The sequence below is a fragment of the Lipophrys pholis genome (assembly GCF_963383615.2).
Source record: "Lipophrys pholis genome assembly, chromosome: 20".
Lineage (NCBI taxonomy): Eukaryota > Metazoa > Chordata > Actinopteri > Blenniiformes > Blenniidae > Lipophrys > Lipophrys pholis.
In genome coordinates, this window is record NC_137648.1 from 4,823,232 (window position 1) to 4,839,926 (window position 16,695).

The window sequence follows — 16,695 nt, forward strand, 5'->3', positions numbered from 1 at the left end:
GAGTACAGTTACCACATGGAGGAGTACCTAAGATTTGTTCCATCCATCCAAATAAATATGTGAATGTTAATGAACACAGTTCATCTCAGGTGCAAATAGTACTGAAGATATGTACTCTAGTACAGCTACTGTTGCTTTCCTTAATGTTTGACTGATATGTTTAAAAGTGTAATTTAATTGTTTTGTTTTCCTCGTCTTCCCCAGAAGAGCAAACACAACAGACAATGATCACGTGCTATGAGTCAGAACAGAAGAGATGTGTTCAACAACATCTCGGAAAGTTAAGACTTTGGAGTTTACGTGACGTGAGAGTGTCAGGACAACGAGGACAACGAGGACAACGAGGACGTGGAGACACTGCGGTTTATATGAAGAATGACGGGAGACTGAGGAGCTGACTGTCGGTGCTAATGACACTGCAATCCAAGAAGATTGAAGGATTTCTGTATTGAACTTTCTGAGAAGTATTTAAACTTTAAGCAAATAAAAATGGACGCCAGTGAGCTGAAGGCCGCTACGAGGGACAGACTCGTCTTTAAAGAGCGGCAGAGCTGCTGCCGGTACATGTATTACCACCACTAACACTACAAGAATACATCCAAGCGACCTATAACCGAAGTGACTTTCTCCAGAAACGCTGGAGTTGTATTTAGGTATTGTTTGGAAGTGCTACTTTTCAGTAACCTGAACAAACAGTTACAGGAGAAGTTTCTCTCTCTATCTTATCGGGAGCGCCTCGGTGGAGCCGACAGACTCTGGGAAATCAGGAGGAAACTATGCGGCTTCGAGGTCACGAAGCTGATAAAAACCTGTGAGACCATGAGAGGAGGACATGGGGGGGGGGGGGGGGGGGGGGTGTTCATGCTGCGATGAACTATAAAAGTGTTGAATGTATGTCAGCCAAAATATTCAAGTGATCTTACAGAACTGAAATAAAAGAACATTGAAAGCAGAAGTTCTGCTGTTTAGATTGGGTGTATTCTTTAAATTGATTGTAATTGAAAAATGTGTTTTTTTTTATAAAAAAATGTTATTTAAAATCTAAGGGAACAGGACAAATTGTGCAATAAAGTCGATTCAGTGTGCAGCGTTTGGATAGTTGAATTAATGAGGCAGCGATGGTACATAAAATCCTTATAAAACTTCCGACCCACTGGTACTTTTATTATCAGCAGGAGCCGCTTGATGAAAAAGTTTCCGTTTGTAAAATGTGCCATTTAGTCTTTATAAATCCACAGCACTTTGTACGAATGAAGGATTTTGTTCATTTATATTTGGAAATAAATGTATTTATTTAATCCACTGGGGTTCTCCTTTCTGTACATCACATTGTCAGTTTCCAGAAATCTTGTGTCACATATAATTCAGCTTACAACCGAATACAAAACCAGGAAGTTCAGTTATTTTTGTGTGAAGTTGTGTGGGGCATTTTATTCATAAAGGGACACTACCATTTTATTAAACCTTTTTTTTTTTTTTTTTGTCTGCCAAAGTCAATTTCATACACTTTTATGATATTATCAAATATGCACCCTGCTGAAAATATGATTAAGAAAAATTTGTACTTTTTCCAACTGACAACTTAAAGTTGTCATTTATCATTTTTGTTAATACTTTTCAAAGCTTTTTCAGCCTTTGAAAGCTTATTCCAATTTTCCTAACTGTGTGTTCTCAGCTGGAATCGAACCTGGGACGCCACCGTTGAAACTTTTACTCACAGAAAGTCTTCCTCTTCCTCTTCTTCGGCTTGTTGCAGACAAGAGACGGGATTCAGGTGCAGCAGGTTCGAGCGCAGGTAAACTCGTGACGCTGCTCCTTTGCTTTGGCGTTTAAATATGACTTTCGTGGTGACACACGCACACACACACACACACACACACACACACACACACACACACACACACACACACACACACACACACGCACACACACACACACGGGACACGCTCGGTCGAGGGCCACGTGACTGCAACACAATCAGAAACACCTGTGGTCGATTAAGGTGAGTTTTCATTGAGTTTTTCTTTCAAACATTTATTTATTTATATATATATATATATATATATATATTTTATTTTTTTTTGGGGGGGGGGGGGGGGGGTACGGGGGACAACTTACGGTAAACAGATTTAAAAACAAAATATTACAAAAGAGATGATTGGCACATCCGGCCAATCAGCAATCAGAACTGATTCAGACACTCCGAAATGTAATTAATTAACTTCATTAATCCAAATAAATAGAATATATTGACTGATTTGTCAAGTTATTTTTATTTCATTCATTTGATATATATATATATATATATATAAAAATTTCAGTTCATAAATTCTTTATCAAACTTAAATTACTTCATTCATTTATTTTTGAACTGAATAAATTGGAATTTTTTAATATATAATTTTATAAACGTCTTTTAAATTTTTTTATTTGGTTTAAATTCAATTATTTCCTGTTTGATTGCTTTATTTAATTTGATCTGATGCTTTAATCAATTCAAACATCGTGATTTGTTTCAGCTGTGGATCATGCTCAAGAAACACTTTTTTAAAACATCTTTTCTCCCTTTGGTTTTAGAAATCATCTGTGTATGTTGTTTCTTTTTATAATATGTTTTGTTTTGTTTTTTAATTGTATTCATTTTATTCTTTAGCTCGTGGCCTCTATATTTATTCTGCATTTTCAATGCACTGTGGAGTGGAGTGTATAACTTTGTAATAACAATAACAATAGTTATCAATTCTTTTAGCTTTTAGTTTTAAGTGTTTCTAACCCTAATTTAGTTTCTTACTTTTGTTGGTTTTTCTTAATTTAAGTAAAAGCAAGGAGCAGTTTCTCATTTATTTATTGATTTATTGATTTAACGAAGCTAATTCGACAACATCCGAGCAGAAAGTAAAACCTTGTCAGCCCCAAAGTGGGTTCCAAATCCCCGGTCTAGAAACACTCCGATGGAGCAGAAATTGAATGAGTTGTCAGCTGTTTTGTTTTTCATTGTGCCTGAATGGAAGGCTGTGGACCCCCTCCACAGTGTCTGATTAAACAAGACATGACAGTGAAGACTTTACACTAGAGGCCACACCTCCTCTTGCTCACATACTAAAGCAGCAGCAGAGGTTTTCTCAGGTCTGGTCGAGAGTAAACAAAGTTTTATATAATTGCCTTTTTCTTAAACACATGGCAGTCTAAGTTTGAGAAGTTGGGATCCACCAGCCGATGCCTCTGTTGGCTAATTTGCCGCATCTAGCGAGAGACTAAAATACATCCTTGTAGAAACTAACATTTATCTTTTGGTTAGAATAGAAACTATGACGGACGATTTACAAGCATTGTTATTTCTGTTACACCCAACTATTCCAAACACTTCTCTGATGACGGATTCATCATTTGATTGCCGCTGAAGTTGTTTGAGGCAGCATACCAGTCTGATCGGCTATAATATGCGACTGACTCTCCCTCGTCTGCCCAGTGTTTGAGAAGCGGAGCCGGGACGAGTCGAATGCAGGAGGACGATGACTCGGATGGGACGCCTGGTGTTTCTGGAGGTCCTGACTCTCCTGTGGACCCTGTCGAGGGGAGGTGAGCGGGGGCGTTTCCAGCCCGTACGATCCTTTGACCTCAGGTGTTGTTTAAAGCGCCGTGCTGTCATGACGCCGCTTCAGGGGAGTGGAGGGAAAAAAACAAAAAACCTCCGAGACACACCTCACCGGCATGTACACAGAAACAACTTCTTCTTTTCTTTCAGGCCTGCGCCTGTTTATGTAATGTTCATGTTCTGGATGTATTGTGCAAATTCTGAATTGTTTTCAGAAAGAGAATTTATGAAAAGGCTTCACGGATTCACACTGAAGGACTTCGACAGGCTTTGAGTGAAGTTAAAGAGACTCCATGGTGACATTAGGTGATAAATACATGTTTTCCTTTTCACTTTGCAAGAAACTGAACCAGCAACAGAGGTGTGATCGCTGAAAGTTGGATTTTACAGAATGTGTTGGCGGATTTGATCAAAAGAAAACAACAAAGAGCCTGTAAACGTAAAACAACTGGTGAAAATGTTTCTTTATTATCAGCGAGGCAACTTTGTCAAGCATCTTTAACTTTATAAATCATCTCTTTGTCCGGTTTATGTTCTAAACTCTGGAGATTTGTCATTTTATGTTTAACTCAAAACATTTACTTGTTCCAGATTGTACTCACATAGATGATTAACCTCTCAATTTAGTAAAGAATTATACACTTTTTTCCAAACAAGGAAAACTCTTAAAGCAAAAATTCAAAAATGAGCTCTGTGAGTTCAATCTCTGTGTTATTTGAACTTCCTTAAGTCGCGAAACTTTCAAAACCGTTATCTGGAGGCAGGTCATTGTGGTTCTGAACTGTTTTATTTAGACCTGAACGCATTTTGAGAAATAACTGCTTGTTTTGTACTAATCTGTACTTGTACTATACAGTGGCCTCCTGCCATGAAGAGCAGTAATTGAATAATTAATTGAATGCTGGACACCTTATGTATTCTACAACTTTTCAAATTAAAGCCCTGTTCACACGACTTCAGAAAAGATTTGAATTGACACGGCAACTTTTTGAGTTTCTCGTCAGCATGCCGGGCCGCGAGTCGGTGCTGTTGGTTGTTTTTGTAATGAAACCACGCAACGTGGTGTAAACGGAGCCCGAGAGACATTCTGAAAGGCCCTTTGCAGTCAATCGAATTTGCATATCTTCTAAATCAATCCATGTACAACTCATCAAGTCCTGCGGGGTTTGTTGTCTCGCTTCCAGACACGGACGTCCTCTGTGTTTTCATGGAAACCTGCATGTTGCCGTGCAGCTTCCGCGGTGGCTCGGACGTCATTATTCACTGGACTCAGATGAAAAAAAGACAAAGCTTCGTCCACGCGTATTACATCAACCAAAACGTGCTGACGCACCAGGACCAGCGCTTCGCGGGACGCACGTCTCTGTTTGAGGAGCAGCTCTCCGGGGGAAACGCCTCGCTCCTGCTCAGGGAGGTGCAGATCCAGGACCAGGGCAGGTACAAGTGCTTCACCGACGTCTTCCACATCAACGAGAACTCATTCGTCAACGTGAAGGTGGACGGTGGGTCCGACACGGCCATCAGTGTTTCTAGTGATCTTTATTTCCAGATCGCAGCAAGGATTCAATCGTCAGTTTCTTGTGCAGCTCCGGTCCGTGACGTCCACATCCAGCAGGAGGGAGAGCGGATCACCTGCAGCTCAGAGGGAATCTACCCGGAGCCCAACCTCACCTGGACCGCCAGCCCCTCGTCCATCGCGAAACTGAAGAGCACCACCATCGTCCAGCTGAGCCGGCAGCAGCAGCTCTACAACATCAGCAGCTCTGTGGCGCTCTCACACAGCGACACCGGCCTGGTCTACAACTGCACCGTCAGCAGCGCCAGCGGGGAAAAGACGGCGTCTCTGTCAAGCCAAGTGAAATCTAGTGAACAACGGTATCGAAGTGGTAAATGGATTTTACACAAGTACCACATTATATCACAACATTTGTGCAGCTCGACATGTTGTGGCCTCAGGATGAGTTTCATGGGACCGACTTCGCCATAAATAGACATTTAGAACACAAAACCAGACAGTGTACGCAGTTTTAATCAGCATGCTTACCTGATGGGATCTAATTTTCTGCTACCGGAGCACACTCAGTGAAAGGTCACTGACTAAAGCCCCGTTTAGACGACAACATTTCAATGTGAAAATGGAAAAGGTTTCGTAGCGTTTTGGGTGTCTGTTTCCATAACAACACTCCTCGGCGTCACGGAAAACCTATCCATAGCCTAACGGGGGAAATGCAACTTTTCTGAAACGCTGCCACTGCACATGCACGCCACACCTCTAGTAAAGAGTTTCTTCTGCACATGTACGAGTAGAAGGGCGACAACGGCAACGTTTGCCTCCAGAGTGTCATGACTCCCCCAGTCCATATTCTTCTGGGACTTGGACGTTCTATAGTTGACAGTCAAGCGAAATAGCAATCCGACTTTGTCATCCGCCTGTGTGAATGTCCGTGTACTCTCCATTATGAGTGTTAATGTGTTTATTGTTTCTGCGCGCATGTGTGTGTGTGTGTGTGGTGTGATTACACAAACGACATCGTTTTTGGTGTTTCGACCATTTCAGTAAACGTTGTATAAACGGGAAACTGTTGTGAAATGAAAACCAAAAACAATGCATTTTCACTCGAAACATTGTCCTGTATATGGGGGTTTAATTTAATATTTTTTTATTTTAAACTTAAATTAACAATGCGCAACAAAGACATTATCTCTGATTGAACACCAGACTTCTTTGAATGTGAAATATTACCTAAAATATTGAATCGAGAAAAAGCATATGATGTTCAGGTGAAATAGTAATTGCAAGAAATGATTATAGTAAGATTTTTAATTTTCTGAATGATAATTTGTTACAAGCCTTATAATGTGGATAACTTCTAAGGTCTAACAAACAAATATAAGTTACACATTCAAATACAAACAAAATCCCAAAAACTGAAAACTGAAATGATTAGTTAAATGCCTCTTCTTCAAAAAAGGGAATATCTTTTTACATCGCTGTTCCGATTAATGGAAACATCACTAAAATCCCACGCAAAAAAAAAACAATCTTTTAAATTTCACATGTGCGTGAAAGTGTGTTTTCTCTGTGTGTGTTTGTGTGCGTTGCAGGAACAGCAATAGGACAGGTGGTTGGAGTTGTTTTGGTGACGGTGTCGATGGGCCTGGTGCCGTGTTTCTACCATAAATGCAAAAAGGTAAATCCACACGCCGATTGGAAACGCGGAGCCGCTGGCCTGCGGTGACCTCTCTGAGTAACTCTGTGTGTGCAGGCGCGTTGTTCTGGTGGGACAGAAGTCGTGTGAAAAAAACACCTGCATCTGCACAGCTGGAGATTCACCCGCGTCTGCACAGGAGGGCGGGACGACCACCCAGTCGCACCGCGACGCACCGATGTGACGCGCTACTTCAGGAACGCAGACTTCTTTACATGCTGAGGCATCTGCAGGGAAGACGAGGAAGAATCTTCACGTACAATATTAGTGATAAGTTATATTTGAAGGCGCCTTTCTCAGGCACTCAGGGACACCGTGCAGTTACAACAGAGTATTAAAAACTGTATTATTAAAACAAGACACAGGGTGATTGGCATCAGAGGGAATATACAGTTTTGGGCTGGTGGGGGGGGGGGGGGGGGGGGGGGGGGATTAGATGCGTGGAGACAATTGATGTTTTCTAACTGGAAGTAGGTAGATTGTTATTGATTGAAAAGACGGAGTGCTGTCGAGGAAGGCACCCAGACTCTTAACCTATGTTCAGGGAGTTTCGGGTGACCCAGGTTATTATTTCAGAAATGCAATCAGTGAGGGGGCCGAGTGGGAGGGTGGATGAGGGTTTACTGTTGAGGTAGAGCTGCGTGTCATCCTCAGAATGGTGGAAATGTATGTTAAAGGGGAAGGTGGCAAATGATGAAGAGGAGGAGCCCCCAGGACAGAGCCCTGGGGCACACCTGTGGTGGCGGAGAAAGGGATGGATTTAGGATTTAAGTTGAGTGAACTGAGGAAAGAAGTTAACCTGAACTCTAATGGAACGTGGGTGATGCCAATGGAAGACAGTATGATAATAGATTAATATTATAGATGATATGCTCTTAAAGTTAGTAAGATTCATATACACATATGAATACAAAATCATAATGAAAAAATTTATAATAACATAAACCGATAAAAAACACAAAAACCATATATAAGAGAAATATATGCTGTAAATACACAAAATCTATCAATAAAATCAGTATAGAGCAATGAATCAAATATCACTAATTAGATATTTTTAATAGTAATGTTACCAATAACCATCATCATTATAATAATATTAGAAAAGAATATACAGTTTAATTAAGAATACATTAGGAACATACCTTCATGAGAACCAAAACGTGCTCTCATGGTACAACTTTCCACGGCTTCATGAAAAGTACAATAACTATTTAAATACACTCAATACTATATGCAAATATAAATGTAACCACATGAAATAGGCATGAGATAAAAATGTTGAACTATAAATGCGGACAGAAATGCATAGACTTTGTTAAATATTATGAAATATTAAAAGAAAAAAATATACAAGTTAATTGATCAGCACCATAATTGTGCCCATATATATTATGTAGTTTCAAGATAAAATCCTAAATCTATACTTCAGTTGACTGAGGACTGTGTGTTTTAGAGCCAGATCCTGAACCACAGTTGAAATTAATATACTGTTTGCACTTTAATGTTATTAATGTTATCATGAGATTCCTCCTCTACCTCATCTCTCAGAAAATAAAAATGTAAATAAGACGTTTTGTTTTTTTTAACAAAATCCAGACTAGTGAAGTTTAATAAATACATTTTTCCAAAAGCAGCTCAGTGCCCACACTTGTTTGCAGCCCCCCCGAGATCATTTCCAGAACGAAAAAGGTCTTTGAAAAAAAAAAATTGGAACCCAAAATCTATCGCAATTATCTTTGAAAAAACGGAAAACTAAATACACCTTTTTATGACGAAAATCATAAAATGCCTTTTGAATCAATAAGCTTAATTTATAGATCATTTCTTATTTCTGTTGTAATTTGGCCCTCTGGTAGTGAGGAAGACATTTTTGTGGCCTTCATCATATTTAAAGTTATTTCCTGATGAAAAGATCTCAGGGATTTTCTGAGTTCTGGGAACACTGGGCTGAAATACACCACGCATGTCGGAATGGATTTGTAATTCTTTTTTTACTATGAGATTTATTTGGATTGTCTGTCTGTTGCACTGTAAAACAAAATGTACATAAATATTAATTCACTTTGGCGTGTGTCAGTCCTTTAATAAACCTATGGACTGTGAAGCTGATTGGTCGGTCGTCCTGCAGGCCGCTGCAATGATCAGTATGTGGTTGAAAACCTCTATTTATCCCCTTTTTTGTCAGTTAAAACTTCTGAATATCGTAAAGGGTCGAGGAGTTGATGTGAGAATTGAATCGGTTGAAACGTTGAGCATCCAAACATCAGCCGCAGGTCAAACATTTGCCTATATTGTCTGTAAAATGAAGGGAAATGGTGCACATCACATTCATGTTGATCCACAGTCAGTTTGAATTTGTCAACAAGCTCATCTTAGAGGCTTTCACAGGTCAGAAAAAATAAGGGAAAACATGTTTAACAATGTTCTAAAAAACACTACTGGATTTTTAACTTTGTTGTTGGAATATTTTTAATAAAGCATGTTTATTTTTACATATGAAAGTTGCCATTGTATTATTGGGGAAATATAACTCGAGAGAGAGAGAAATGGCTAGACAAATAAACAGATTGAACAATCAAACAACGGATTAATTAAAGGCCAAGTGAACAAATGACCAATCGAGTTAAGAAAGGAATGAATCGATTACTTTACTATCACCTGGTCGGTTGGCAAGTGACTGGACAGGTGACCAAATTAACTACAGGACAGTTATCAACTCACATCGTATTGTTTACCTGTGGTGTTCTTCAATAACGAGGCGAGGCACGCGTTTCACCACTTATTATTCTGACATCTGGGAGCAACATAGACAACGTGATACGAGGGTGTTAACGAGCTGCCTCCGTTAATGACATGCGCAGTAGGCACACAAAAGCTAACTACGGCAAGTCTACAAGGTCAAACTTAATGCACATATAAACAGTATTAATACACCACATTACCGAAGCAAAAAAAAAACAAAAAAAAAACGCAAAACACACACAGCAAATTAAGTGATCGGTTGACGACTGAATGAATGAATGATATTCTGATAGTGGGCAACCGAACGAACGATAAAAATCAAACGACTGAGTGACAAATAATAAATAACGTAATGGAAATGCATGACGCATGATGACAAGGTCAGTTTTTAAGCCTGTTTTTACCATGGGTGTGCATCACTGCTGAACATACCTGAGATTCTTGAATATTAAATGTCAGTACGCTGTACGCGGTACGATGCAGGAGCAGACCCGCTCTGTCCATGGCTTTGATCGCAGCACGCGCCGTGGTGCTTCTGGCTGTACTGGACTGGACTCCAGCCGCAGCAGGTGAGTGAATCGTTTTGTGTTGTAAGATTCCAAAGGCTGTTTAGAAATGACGTTATGGTATTTTAACCTGTGGAAACATAAAAAAACAACAACCAGGAAGTAAAAACCAAAGAACAGCAACAAGAGAGGTTTTCTGTTTGTGGTTTTCGTTGACTTGTCCGTCGAAGTACATGAACATATGTGAGTTCGGTTTCTATCATTTATAGCCTACGCACCAAATCAAAACGTGAAAAGCAGGAGGTCGAAGCCCAGCCCGGCTTCCTCCAAAGCAGCAAACCCCGAAAGTCTCTTGATCGCTTAATATTGTACACTTTAGCTGCATAACGGGACTAAAGCATAGACATATACGCTAGACGCCGCGCAGCCTGTCTCCGCCCACCGCTCCGATACGTCAGAGCGGCCGCCATCTTGTGAGGGGCAAGTCTGACCTGTCAGCCTAAAGAAGTCTATGTGACAGTGATGTGTTTTCTGAAGAAAACCACGCAAATATACATTTACGTGACTGTGAAGAATCATTGCTTTAATTTTTAATTTATTAAATAAAAAAATATTTCATTTATTTATTTATTTATTTAATGTAGCATACTTATAGAAAGTATTGAGAGGAAATGGAAGAAGTTTGCAGACGGGACATTGGGACCGCTGCACTCTCCTTTTAGAGCAGCAACATGATGGAGCCCATGACAAAAATATGCAAAAGTGTTTATTTACACACAATGTGACATTTATGTACAATGAACATGTACATTAGGGCACAAGTTATAACGTTTTTGTGGAACAAATTTAGATTTTTTTAAACATATTTACACACAATAACATATTTACCGATTATGCTTTCATTTATTTTTACATATTTACCTTTAATATTCCATAGGAAATAATTGTTAGATATTTACCTATTACATATGTATTTATTGTTACACATTTATCTATTATTACATATTATATGACATATTCTCTTTCAGCTCTTCATTTATTAGATTTTTCGCTCTCAGTTCCTCCAGAAGACAACACACTGTGCTCTTTGCCCTCCGTTCTCCATCTTTTCATTCCTCCTCTCTCTTCTCAGACTCTCCACCTCGGCCATGGCTTCACTGAGTCTGGCTGTCAAAGCATCAGGACATGTGGGCAGTGCATAGGAGTGGTCCTAGTGAGAATAAAAAAGATTTACATGTTCAGAGTCCTGTGTTATCACATTAATTCATTGCTTGTGCAACGTGCAATCAATTGATCTGCTATCCTAATCAATATATATAATAATAATGTTTGTGTACATGTCAGTATGTCTAAAAGGGGTGACGTGTGACATGTTGCTCAGCTGTTTGAGCACAGCCAGACAGTACTTCCGACTGGGATCAGGCTGAGGTTCTCCTGCTGTAACAGGCGGGGAACAGTACACTGACTGGTTCTGAGCAACTAACAGTTAATGTTATATAAGCTAAACACAACGGTATCGTTGCTGAACTCCTGACAAATGCCCCTCCCAAGATGGCGGACGCACTGACGTGTGTTCCTGCCAGTCGGTGAGGCGTCTAGTGTGTATATGTCTCTGGACGAAAGGACCAAAACAAAACCAGGAAGTCACTATATGCAACATATCTTTTTTACTGGTTTAAAAAAAATGCATCAGAAACAGTGTTGGCTGTGTTTGGTATCTATCATTTATTCTATTGAATTTAAGGCAATATATTTTTTGTTTGACCAAAATTGGACTAATTTTGCATTCTTTTGAGAATAAATGATTATAGCAGACAACAGGACCAGAAGTAGACTGAATCTGTCTGGATAGATTTTAGCCTTTTCACAGTGGAAGAAGGAGGGAAAGCCTCCAATCCCAACAATTGAAATGATTTAACTTTGGGGCTTCGTTATGAACATTATTTTCAGTCAATCCCAAGCTGACCGCCCGTATTTTCATAAAGAAATAAATAAAAAGGTTTTCAATTGAAATGAAGTATAAGATCACTCGTTCCACTAATTCTCGTCTGAAAAGACATTTATGAGAAATAATAACTCTCAGTAACTCTGCAGTTATTAGTCAAATTTAGTCAATACCTGGATAAATATATTTAGATAAACAGTAAATACTGTTTATTTTTAACATTATTTACATGGATTCAGATGAGATTTTCCTTAAACTGACCTGTGCTGGTACTTGTCTTCCAGGTGGTGATGAGACCTGCGATTTCAACACCAGCTGCATCTTACCGTGCAGCATGGAGGTTGACAATGCAGATGTAATTCACTGGCATCACATCTGGCAGGGGCAGAAACTGATTGTCCACAGCTACTATGAGAGAGAGGACCACCTGGAGAACCAGAACCAGCGCTACAAAAACAGGACGTCCCTGGTTGAGGACCAAACCACCAAAAGAAGAACCTCGCTTCAGCTGATGAGGGTGCAGATTCAAGACGAGGGCACTTATGAGTGTTACACGAGCAACAGCGGAAAATTCCTCGGATTCGAAGTCGTTTTGCGTGTAAATGGTAGGAGCAACACTGATGTATTAACAACAGCACTAGAGCATCTATTTACACTCCCCACAAAGATTCTGGGATATTGGGCTTTCAGGTGAATTCAAGGATGAATCTCAACTTTACAGGTGAACTTAATGTGACCTTCTCTAAACGTTTGAATGCAAACGTCCAACTGTTTTTGTACAACTTCCTGTTCATAACAAGGAGCTTAAGAGCAAAACTCAACAGGTGTTTGATCCATGAATCGACACTTGATCAACAGTACCTCGCCATTGAAGGCTTTAAGCAGGTGTTCTCATTCAGGAGTGTCCACTGAGCTTCAAATGTCATCAGCGGGTTGAACAGAGACACTGGAAGAGGGACTAGAAGAGTAACAGAAAGACATAGAAGTGGACGTTGTTCATCCACTTCTACTGTATGTGTGTCCGGTCAATACAGAAAAATTCTACACTTTGTGAACGGTACAGTGGCACAGTGCAGTGATCTACTTTTACATTATATCTTTAACGGTTTCTACTATTCTAGGTTGATATTCTATATTATGTTGGGAGGCAGCTGTTTCAATAACTAAAAGCCATCAACCAATATATGAATCCAGAGTGCATTTGGAAGCGGAGCAGATTTCAAACAACTGCTCAGTTGTCTAGAAGTTTGATTCAAAACACAAAAATAAAAAATCTATAAGAAGTCCAGAATTTCCTGTTTATATCTATTTGTAATAGGACAGTCCCAAAACCATCTGCTGACTACCGGACTATTATTATCTCAGCTCCTGTGGACAGTGTCAGCATTCGCCGTGAAGGAAGAGGCACCACCTGCAGCTCTGAGGGGATCTATCCCCAACCTCAACTCACCTGGTCCACTGAGCCTCCGTCAAACGTCACCCTTCAGGATGAGCCCACGGTGCTGGCAACTGAAGATCGGCTTTACAACATCACTAGTTCTCTGACACTTTCACACAGTGATGAAAATCTGAGCTACAGCTGTAACATCAGCACTCGCAGTAACTGGAAGAAAGTCACTCCGAGGCAGTGTAAGTACAACGATCCTGGGAAACTGAAGGGATTTTTCTAAGTTGGCAGCTTTCCCTCATAATTTCTAATGAAAACATGTTTCCCGGAGGCAGCGGCCAAGAGCCCAAACATGCCCCATGCTCACAAGAAGAGTGCAAAAAGTAAATATGCTGAATATTAAACCACAGTTTGGTTCAATCTGATGCACACTCGTCTATGCCAAATGCTTGAACCTGCTTAATAGGACCGTTTGTATAAACAACGACATTAAACATTAAATTCAGGAGAAATATGAGGCACTTCTCTTTCTGCAGCTTTAATTGAACTAACTAATCACACACATCCGGATTCTTTTAGATACTTAAATGTGGAGGATTTTCTCCATTTAATTGACTTATTTTACGTCCTTCAACAAGAGTATATTTGGCCTCTTTTGTGTTTTTTTTTTTTCTCACAATCATTTCAGATTTATGCAACGAGACCCACATTGAAATCCCCTGCCGCGCCTCCAACACGTCTTTACGAGACTTCAGCCTCATCTGGCGATTCAATCACAGGGAGATTATTGTGACCCGGACCCTTCCCAACGTCACCTGCAACGTCTCAGATCAATGGAAGCAACACGTCAAGGAAGTGTCACAACCAGGGAACCTCATTCTGCAGAACCTCACGTCAAACCAGGGGGGAACATACACCTGTGAGCTCCGTCAGGCTGGGAATGGACTGATAACTGAAAACAAGATACTTATAACTCAAACTGCCCCCAGACAGAGTGAAGGTAAGAGACTTTTTTTTTTTTCGATTAATCATCTCGATGTGCTTGTATTTAACCGGCTTCTGTTTATTCTTTTTTTTCAGCGAGCGCTTTGGCGTTAGTTCTAGGAATTGTTCTTCCAGTAGTTATCATTGGTTTTATTGCAGCGGTTGGGGTTGTACTCTGGCAAAGAAGACGTAATACAGAGTAAGTATATCCTCTGTAATGAATCAAAAAAGTGCTACTGCATTTTTAAATACCACTCAAGACTTTATTATGGGATTTAATCAGAATAGGATCAGATTTCCTAATTTTTTCAGACAGACCATAGTGGAGTAAGTTCATTAACTTCACAGGCAGTGACGAAGGTTCAGCCATCATGCAGTATGTCGTACTTCTCTCTATAAAACCTTTAACTCTCAGGACCAGTCTATACTGGGTTAACAAATCAGTACATCTAATTTTTCTCCACTTTTTAAATGTTTTCAAACAGCCGACCTGAATATAAGCCAGCATTGTTTGAAATATCTGAGTTTTTTTTTAACTTGTAACTTCATTCAGCTTTCCATATTATACATTAACTACCTTAACTGACAAATTGGCAGTGGGTAGGTAACTCAAATATGAGATGAATTTTAAAAAGACAAAATGTATTTTTGTGTCTATGAACTGAAGTCACATCCGTTACGAGGAGGAAGATGCTCTATATTCTGGATCTCAGTTCTTCTGGAAATCTTAATGTTACTTGTTACAAATGTGCTCGACTTATTTTTGGAGTGACAACGAGTGTTTAGAGGTGTAGTGACTTTAAAAACATTACCCTCTGTCCACTGCCACAGCTAACAGTGGCAGCGGCTCGGATGCTGTTTTAAAATCTGACAAAAAGGTTTGAGTACTTACACTTAAGTAATTTTAACCAAGTCACTAATAATATTGTAGTAAGAGTCACTACCGTGTCACTGACAGAGGTCTCTTCTTAACATGGTGACTTTTCCTATGATAGGTAGAGAAAGGTATGCAGGGTATTATAATAGGTATATAAATAACATTATGCGGATTCCAAAAATACAAAAACACCATATTATTGGATGTCGTTTCCTGTCTACTTCCAAATTTACGCTTGAAAACAAGGGAAATCCCATTTTAAAAGAGGAGCCACATCTGCCATCACATGACTCATGATGAGTCTCTACTTAAAAAGATTGAACTTTTTTGTGTTTCTCATCGAATAAACTAACAACTCTAATCATTCTTTATTCTTCAACCAACAGTGCTTCTCGTGTGCGTTACAGCAATCAACCATCAGAGCCTGAAAACTCCTCCAGCCCCGAGGCGACCACTTTCATCTAAGCAGGATGAGTCCATTGAGCCAGCAAAATCATGGAGCTTGTGACCTGGGATATCAATATGTGAGGAAAACAAGCTGAAGCCGGGGAACAGCATGCGACCTCTTTGTTTTGGGGACTGTCTGCATGCTACCCTCTTCCATCCATAGGCTCCGATGTCCTGTTGGGGGGACGATACCGTCCTCAGGGTCTAGTGATGTTATCAAAGCAGCTTAACACTGCAGCTATTTCAACCCAAGTTTGTGTCATGGTGCTAAAAACAACAAGAAAAAAAAGCTACAGAAGCCCTGAAAATAACATCTATTCCGCCTGCTTCTTTTCACTGGTTCAAAGTGAACACACGAAACAAATAAAGTTTACTATTTATACCTATTTTGTATTCGATTGAATTTTTAAAAAAAAATGTTCCCCCTTGTTCAAACAATAATATGATTGAGAGCCTTCCGGTGTCAGAACAGTTTTTGCTCCTACAACAGGAAGAGACTTGGAGTCTCCTCCTGTTGCTGCATTTACTGGAAGCTGGCATGGCTGCCGAACACTACCGGGGGGGGGACGCTCAAAGAGAGAGAGAAGAGAGAGAGAGAGAAGATTGAGGATGTTATATTAAATATTTACCATTAACGAACCAATCCAAACACTCTCCAGCCATTGTTAGATTGAAGGAACATGAGCACTGAGCAGCTCTGTATAGCTGTTAACCTGATTTTTGAGCAGGTACATAAATTAGCAAAGTAGCAACAACAAATACAGAAGTACATGATTTTGACGGTTAAATAAATGATGGTAGAAAAGAAACTTTATTGAGGAGGAGTGTGTGTGTGTGTGTGTGTGTGTGTGTGTGTGTGTGTGTGTGTGTGTGTGTGTGTGTGTGTGTGTGTGTGTGTGTGTGTGTGTGTGTGTGTGTGTGTGTGTAAGAAGCAGCTACAGGCACCAAGGAGTTAATGCTCTCCTGTGTGCGTCTATGTGGCGGTTATTAAAATGACTGT

General features: G+C 39.9%; 1 protein-coding gene across 1 annotated transcript; it reads left to right on the forward strand.

The window, feature by feature from the left end:
• Positions 1 to 4,037: 4,037 nt before the first annotated feature.
• On the forward strand, positions 4,038 to 16,080 carry LOC308125898 (uncharacterized protein). The gene is made up of 9 exons (XM_080489938.1): positions 4,038 to 5,481; positions 6,701 to 6,786; positions 6,884 to 6,984; positions 10,009 to 10,118; positions 12,285 to 12,605; positions 13,366 to 13,629; positions 14,076 to 14,387; positions 14,468 to 14,570; positions 15,635 to 16,080. The coding sequence occupies exons 1-9, from the start codon at positions 4,734 to 4,736 to the stop codon at positions 15,711 to 15,713; spliced, it is 2,124 nt and encodes a 707-aa protein (XP_080346064.1). The 5' UTR covers positions 4,038 to 4,733; the 3' UTR covers positions 15,714 to 16,080.
• The last annotated feature ends 615 nt before the right edge of the window (positions 16,081 to 16,695 follow it).